This window comes from Nannospalax galili, unplaced genomic scaffold (assembly GCF_000622305.1).
Source record: "Nannospalax galili isolate Female #2095 unplaced genomic scaffold, S.galili_v1.0 scaffold238, whole genome shotgun sequence".
Taxonomy (NCBI): domain Eukaryota; kingdom Metazoa; phylum Chordata; class Mammalia; order Rodentia; family Spalacidae; genus Nannospalax; species Nannospalax galili.
The window spans coordinates 1,443,953-1,451,373 of record NW_008341888.1 but is presented as its reverse complement, the minus strand read 5'-3'; the positions used below and the strand labels follow the sequence as shown (position 1 = coordinate 1,451,373).

The following is a 7,421-nucleotide window of genomic DNA, read 5'->3' as shown; positions in this document are numbered from 1 at the left end:
TGGAGCAAGGATACATCTCTTTCAAAAGTGGCTATAAATTTTTAGGTTCACAGTTGAATTAATACAGTTATAGAATATTGAACTCAGTATAAACCCTGTAAGACATAAAATTGAATGAGTTTTTACCCTTTAAAGAGGATCTCCGTTTCATTTTAAAATATTCTGTTTCCTACATTTTTAATGCTACTAACACTTAGATGTTTGCACGTGTCTTTAATCGCTATGTGTCTGATCATTACTAGTCACAGTCGGTTACACTCGGATCTTTAGTACCTGAGTATGAAAGTCATCAGGTAGATTTCAATGGTAATGTTTATCACCTCTACTATTTAACATGAAGTAAATTTTTATGCTTCCTCCTCAAATATAGGTTTTTTTAAATTTGTTAATTTTTTTGTGTGTATATCATACAGAATATCCCACACAATGTTACTCATCTATATACCCACTTCCCAAATGGCACCCTCCCATAGCCCCCCCACACACACCAGAGCCCACATAATCTGTCATCCCTGTTACTGTCCACTGTGTTGTCGACACCCCCAGCCATTCCCCAGTGCTTGTCTGTCTGCTGAATCTACTCAGCCTATCTAGAGATCTTTGTTTTAGGAAGATCAGCTGTTCGTCATCTAGCAGCAGTCAATTGTCAATATTCCTTTAGATAAGATTGGGGTCTGCTTTTCATTTTCCCAGTTCTATGCTGGGTTACTGTCTGAGAGTCTTTTGGGCCACCCTGGCCAATAACTCAAAGGAGGGTCTTATGTAGTACAGGGTGACCTTGAACTCAATATGTAGGCAAGGGTGACCTTGAACTCCTGATCTCCCTACTTCCACTTCCAAGTGCTGGGATTATAGGTGCATGCTACTATACTTGGCTATGGCACTGTATTTTAAGCTTGCACTTATTCAGTGATTATTCAACAGATAATTTAGAGTGCCTGCTTTGGTCCAAGTCTTTGTTGGTTACCACCAATGAGCAAAACCAAAACAGTTGTTGCTAGCATAAATGTTGGTCTTAGGTTCCATTAGCAGTAATTATGGAGCTACAAGCTTGGCACGCTCTAAAATGCTTGTGTGGAGAGGTCCGAGTGGGAAGCCTATTGCCATAATGCTTTTTATGTTAACTAATATTCAGTGAAGAGCAAGTGGATGTGGAACTTGTACAACGTGGAGATGTCATTAAAGTGGTTCCAGGAGGCAAATTTCCAGTGGATGGCCGTGTTATTGAAGGACATTCTATGGTAGACGAGTCTCTCATCACAGGTATGTTCTGCCAGAGAGTCATGACCCGGAAGTGAAGTGAACCCAAAGTGATAATGAAAAACTGATACTAAAGGTAAAGAGCTTGTTTTGTTTTTTGAGACAGAGTCTTACTATGTAGCCCTGACTGGCCTAGAACTCACTGTGTAAACCAGGCTGGCCTTGAACTCACCTTGATTTACCTACTGAGTGCTGGGATTAAAGATGTGTGCCACCACACCTGACTTTGAAGAGCTTTTTGAGGAAACAATGAGTGTGTAAATTATGCACAGCGAATCTGGGCTCTTTAAAGGCTAGCTTAAAACAGTTTCCTCAGATTTACTTTGTGTTTTTAGGTATGCTATTGAAGACTTAACATTAAAGATTCTTAATTATAGAATGCATAAGAGAGGAAGTTATTTAGTGTCCTGTGGAACTGGGTGGACTTTGGCAAGTTTCTGCTCTGTGGAACAGATTCCAAGTAGCACCTCTCCACCCTCTACTGTCAGAGGCTCAGTTCATGAACTATATGGAAGTAATTCAGGGCTCTTTGTTTCTCAGTAGCAGTGCTATTGCCAGTTTGGATGGAAAAGTTTTTAGTTCTAAGAGGCTGTCTTATGTACTATTTTACAGTTTACTGGCGCTGACCCTGGCCTACTAAGCTGTAGTAGCAGCACCTTACTCCCAGTCATTATTACAAAGAAAAACTCTTTCCTACATTTTGAAATGCTCTTTGAGAATCACTGATCTAGGACTAGAGGGATACTCCCAAAGTAGCTGTCAACAAGAGCCTAATGTGTTAAGTTTTTCCATTTGAAAAGTGTAATCCCTGGGCCAGGCCTAGAACTGAGGTGAGGAAAAAGGATTCTAGTTGATGAAGAGTCTCTTTCCTAAGTATTTGTTGACAATGAACAAATAAACATGTTTCAAGAAAGAACAAAAGAACGTAATCATTTTTTATTCTTTTTCTTTCTTCAGGGGAGGCAATGCCTGTGGCTAAAAAACCTGGCAGCACAGTGATCGCAGGTTCCATTAACCAGAATGGATCACTGCTCATCCGGGCAACCCATGTTGGAGCAGATACAACCCTTTCTCAAATTGTCAAACTTGTGGAGGAGGCACAAACATCAAAGGTAACCTTCCCCCCTGGACAAGAAAAGGCATTTTCTTTAAAGCCTTCTCAGTATAAATCTTGATCCAGCTTTTATATTTCCCTTTGATTAATTTTAGCCTCATTATTATAGAGTTTACTAAAACATTTCTATCTATTTGCCAGGTATACTCTATATTCAATATCAGAAAAGGAGATGAGATATTTATTATTGTCTCTCTGAATTCTAGGCTCCTATCCAGCAGTTTGCAGACAAACTCAGTGGCTACTTTGTTCCTTTTATTGTCTTTGTTTCTGTTGGTACCCTCCTGGTGTGGATCATAATTGGATTTCAAAATTTTGAAATTGTGGAAGCCTACTTTCCTGTAAGTGACTTATAACAACTCTTGATTATGTACAAAAAGTTTGTGATTTTTTGTAGAAGTAATTAAGTAAAAATAACTTTGTACAGGTATGGTTGTATATGCCCTTAGTGCTCCGGAGGCAGAGACAGGCAGATCTCTGTGAGTTAGAGGTCAGCTGCTCTACATAGTGAGTTCTAGGCTGGCCTGGTCTACACAGCAAGTTCTAGGCCAGCCAGTGCTACATAGTGATACCTTGTCTAGAAAAAAAGAATACCTTGACAATTATCAATATAGGCTGGGGATGTAGCTTAGAGGTAGAATGCTTGCCCAGCATATTTTAGGACCTGAGTTTATCCCCACCACCAAAATAGAAGAGGGAGGGAAGGATAGAAAGAAGGAAAAAGAAATGAAGAAGAGAATTAAAAAGACAGAAATAAAGAAAAATTCTTTGTACAGTGCAGAACATATTATAAGAGCCTCAGTGGATGTCTGAAACTACAGATAGTGCCTCATACTATATGTGCCATGTTTTGCCTCGATACAGACATAAATAACACAGATTCAATGCCTTTTCCATCTTAACTCAGCACTGTTATGCACTGTGGCTATAATCTCTGCAGTTTTTAGGTACGACAGCAAAATCAGCACAATTTTCTTTTCATCCTTCACATTTTCATGGATAGATTTGTTTTTATTGTAGATCTTAGTAAGCTCAGCAAATGATTTTTTTTCTTTCCTTATTATCAAGAACCACCATCACACTCTGGCATGAATTTTCACAAAGGACTACAGATCTCTTGAGGAAAACTTCAGGATCTTGGCTCTTGCCATTGAGCTACAGTGTAGCATTTGATGACATAATTGCTCTGAGTTTCAGTTTTTCTTGTCTGTAAAGTGACATTTTAATATTACTCATTTTCATAGCTTGTAGTTGTTGCAAAAGCTGAATAAGAGTACATTTTTGTGTGTATGAGAGTGTCACATATGTAGGTCTCATGGAGGTGAACTTGCCATATAGAGGATGACTTTGAATTCTGGGTCCTCCTGTGTCCACTTCCCAAGTGCTGGGATTATAGGCATGCACTACCACACCCAACTAAAATAATGTATTTTAATTATTAAAGAAATACTTTGTAATTAATTAAATGTTTTATAAATGCATAATATTAGTGCTTACTCATCCAGTTCTCTGATGCTTTCTATAAAGTATGGCACTATAAAATAGTAAAATAAATCTTGCTATCCTTACTATAGGTATATAAACCTTAACTTATTGTCGGTACAGAAGTAGGGATAATAATACCTAAGTTATAGGCTATGAATTTGCATAGGGGACAGTGTACAGCATATGTGAAGGCATATTCCTATATGCAGTAGGTATGCAAGTCTAAGTCTAGATATTTATGAAAATCGCTTCTGCCTTGTTTTCTGTTTTTTAAAAAATTGATTTTATTGTGTGTGTGTATCTATGATATGTGTATGTGAGTACAGATGCATGTGAGCCACATGTGTGCGGAGGTCAGAGGATAACTGAAGAATCAGTTTGCTCCTTTTAGTGTGGGTTCTGGGAGTCAAACTCAGGTTGTCAGGCTTGCACAGTAGAGAATTTTCTACCCACTGAGCCATCTTACTGGCCCCACCTTTGTTTCTCTTATAGATTTGTAATTCTAAGATGAATGTTTTTATTTTTAATTTTTTTATTTTATGTGTAAGTGTGTATTGCCTGCATGTAGGTAAGTGCACCCATGTCGTGCAATGCCTGCGGAGGTCAGACAAGGCTGTTGGATCGCCTGGAACTGGAGTTACGGGCAGTTGTTAGCTGCCGTGTGGGTGCTGGTATTCAAACTCAGGTCTTCTGCAAGAACAACCAGTGTTCTTAACTGCTGAGCCATCTCTCCAGCCCCGAATGTTTAAGTTTTTGAGCTCTTAAAACCTATCACTATAAATCAGTTATTAAGAAAGTCTTGGGCTGGAGAGATGACTGCAGATTAGAGCACTGACTGCTCTTGCAGAGGACCTGGGTTCTGTTCTCAGCACCTACACGCCAGCTAACAACTGTGTGTAACTCCAGCACCAGGGAATCCGATACCCTCTTCTGCTCTTTTGGTCTGAGGGCATTGCACTTTACACTCATGTACATGCAGGGAAAACACTTATATACATAAAAATAAATAAATTTTATAAAATGTAAAAAGTCTTACACTGATTTCCTGTTTCGTAAATGCCATGCTGTATGCACTGGTTACACTGTTCTTTCAGTTAATGAGCAAGTAGAATCATAACAACTTTGTACCTTCCATGTTATGGTCAGTAGTGCAATATGAAGTATTCCTTGAATGATTGGTGCTAAGTACACAATTAGCAATAGGATTGTTGGAAAGTATTTTCATACCTGTATCCTTCAGGAAAATTTCTCATGAGTTCAGTGGTATTAGAGATTTTTATTTGAACTGCCCCATGAGCAGACAGTGCCACTAGGAGCTTAACTAGCAGAAATGCTTAGTTCCCGTTGTGATAGCCAAAAGAAATGCTGACTTTTTTTATCATCTTTAAAAAAAATGTGTGAATGAGAGGTTTATGGCCTTAATATACAGAGATTCAGAATTATGTTTGTTCAGGATCAAATTTATTGAGAATTATCTCATGTTATTACTCAAATTTCCTAACATTTCTTTTAGATGTGGAAAAGTAGTGGAATTATGTATTGGATATTTTTGGGGTCTTTTTAAGACAAGGTCTTCCTGTCTTCCAGCTGGCCTGGAACTTGCTATGTAGACCAGATTGGCTTTGAGCTTGCAGAGGTCTGCCTATTCCTGTTTCACTTGTTTACCAGTTCTGTTCTCAATTTCTTATATTTATAAATGAAAAAAAAAATGTTCCCGCCAGACGTGGTGGTGCACACCTGGCAGAGTCAGGTGGATCTCTGTGAGTTCGAGGCCAACCTGGTCTACATAGCGAATTCCAGGATAATTGGGGCTACAGGGAGACCCTGTCTCAAAAGACCAAAAAAAAAAAAAGGAAAAAAATGTTCCCTATTAGTAACAAAAACATATATTGGTAATTAGGTAGGAGATGTGACTTTGACACTGTGGTTTTATTTAAACAGGGAGGGGTAAGCTTTGTTTCTTTTGTTTTGTACATATCTAACTCTAAATAAATAACCAGAATATGTACCTTTCTTCTCAAGGGCTACAGTAGAAGTATCTCCCGGACGGAAACCATAATCCGCTTTGCTTTCCAAGCCTCTATCACAGTTCTGTGTATTGCATGTCCCTGTTCACTGGGACTGGCCACACCAACTGCTGTGATGGTGGGCACAGGAGTAGGTGCCCAGAATGGAATACTTATCAAAGGTGGAGAGCCACTGGAGATGGCTCATAAGGTAAGAGTCTCCAGAAGTAAGAATTGCACTGTCCACAGTTTCAATAGCACCCCTATTGAGAAATAAGTTCCTTAGTTATTTGCCCATGGTTCCTAAACTGAGTGTCTTCTGGGATTATCCTGGGGGTTGAAGTAGGAAAGTTATATGTTGATTCTTTTCCAGATTTGCCTTAGTTACTTAAGATCTCTTATATAGTCCAAGCCAATTTCCTTAGAGCAGACCCTGAATAGAGAACATGTAATTAAGCCCATCTTAGCTCACACCAGTCCTTAGATCAAGAAGACAGAGTAGATGCTTGCCTGGGAAAAATTTGCCAGAGCCTCCACTTATCTTCTTCAGTGGGAGGAGCACCTGCAGTGACAGTGCCTTTGCTGCCACCAGCTGGCAGTTTGCAACTATGACTTCAGGAATCATAATCCCATTCATGTTAAGGTTTCTTTTTTTTTCTTTTCTTTTTTTTTTTTTCTGATCTTTTGGAGACAGGGTCTCCCTGTAGCCCCAGCTGTCCTAGAACTTGGTATGTAGACCAGGCTGGCCTTGAACTCACGGAGATCTTCCTGCCTCTGCCTCCCAAGTGCTGGGATTAAAGTCATGTGGCACCATGCCTGGCATTCATGTTAGGGTTTCTGTGACAAACTCAGTTAAAGCTATTTGACATCAACTAAAGCCATGTTCCCACTAACATAGTCTTATTATGAGGATATAAAATAAATACAGATGCATATAGTAGACATAACACATGGCCTAGAACAAATCTGCAATCTTGTCTAGCCAGCAATTTTTAAGGTTCATTTAATTTTCATTAATATTTTTGTATGTGTGTGTGCATGCATGCTTGTGTGTGTGTGTTTACATGTGGGTGCAGGTGCCCATGGATCCTAGAAGAGGGTGTTTGATATCCTGAAACTGGAGTTATAGGCTGTAGTGAGCTGCCTTATGTGGGTGCTGGGAATCAAACTAGGGTTCTCTGCAAAAGCAATATGTGCTCTACCTCTGAGCCACCTCTCCAGCCCCCAGACTAAGAATTTTTATAGAAAAATTTTTTAGTATAATTCCAGTTTCTGCAGCTGTTAATCATCTTTTCTAAGAATAAGGACATTCCCTTATTCAACCACAGTATATTTATCATAATCAAGCAATTAATATTGATATAGTACTGGTATCTAATCTGTAAGTTTCTGTTCTGGTTCCTCTGTTGTATCTAGGATGTACCTTATGGCAATTTCTCTCTTGTCTGAAATGATGTTTTGAATGTTATTCTTTTTTTAGATATAGTAAGTTTTATTCATCTGATAGTACTTGATGCTCACAGGGCACCATACAACAAATTTAAAAAATACAATAT

General features: G+C 38.9%; 1 protein-coding gene across 1 annotated transcript in view; it reads left to right on the top strand.

Annotated features, from left to right (window-relative positions):
* Atp7a (ATPase copper transporting alpha) overlaps window positions 1-7,421 on the top strand; it is a 153,652-nt gene that overhangs the window by 116,122 nt on the left and 30,109 nt on the right. The window contains exons 12-15 of the mRNA XM_008837662.3: window positions 1,136-1,263; window positions 2,218-2,372; window positions 2,581-2,715; window positions 5,882-6,076. Coding sequence (XP_008835884.1) covers window positions 1,136-1,263; window positions 2,218-2,372; window positions 2,581-2,715; window positions 5,882-6,076 — 613 coding nt within the window. The remainder of the gene's footprint in view (window positions 1-1,135; window positions 1,264-2,217; window positions 2,373-2,580; window positions 2,716-5,881; window positions 6,077-7,421) is intronic.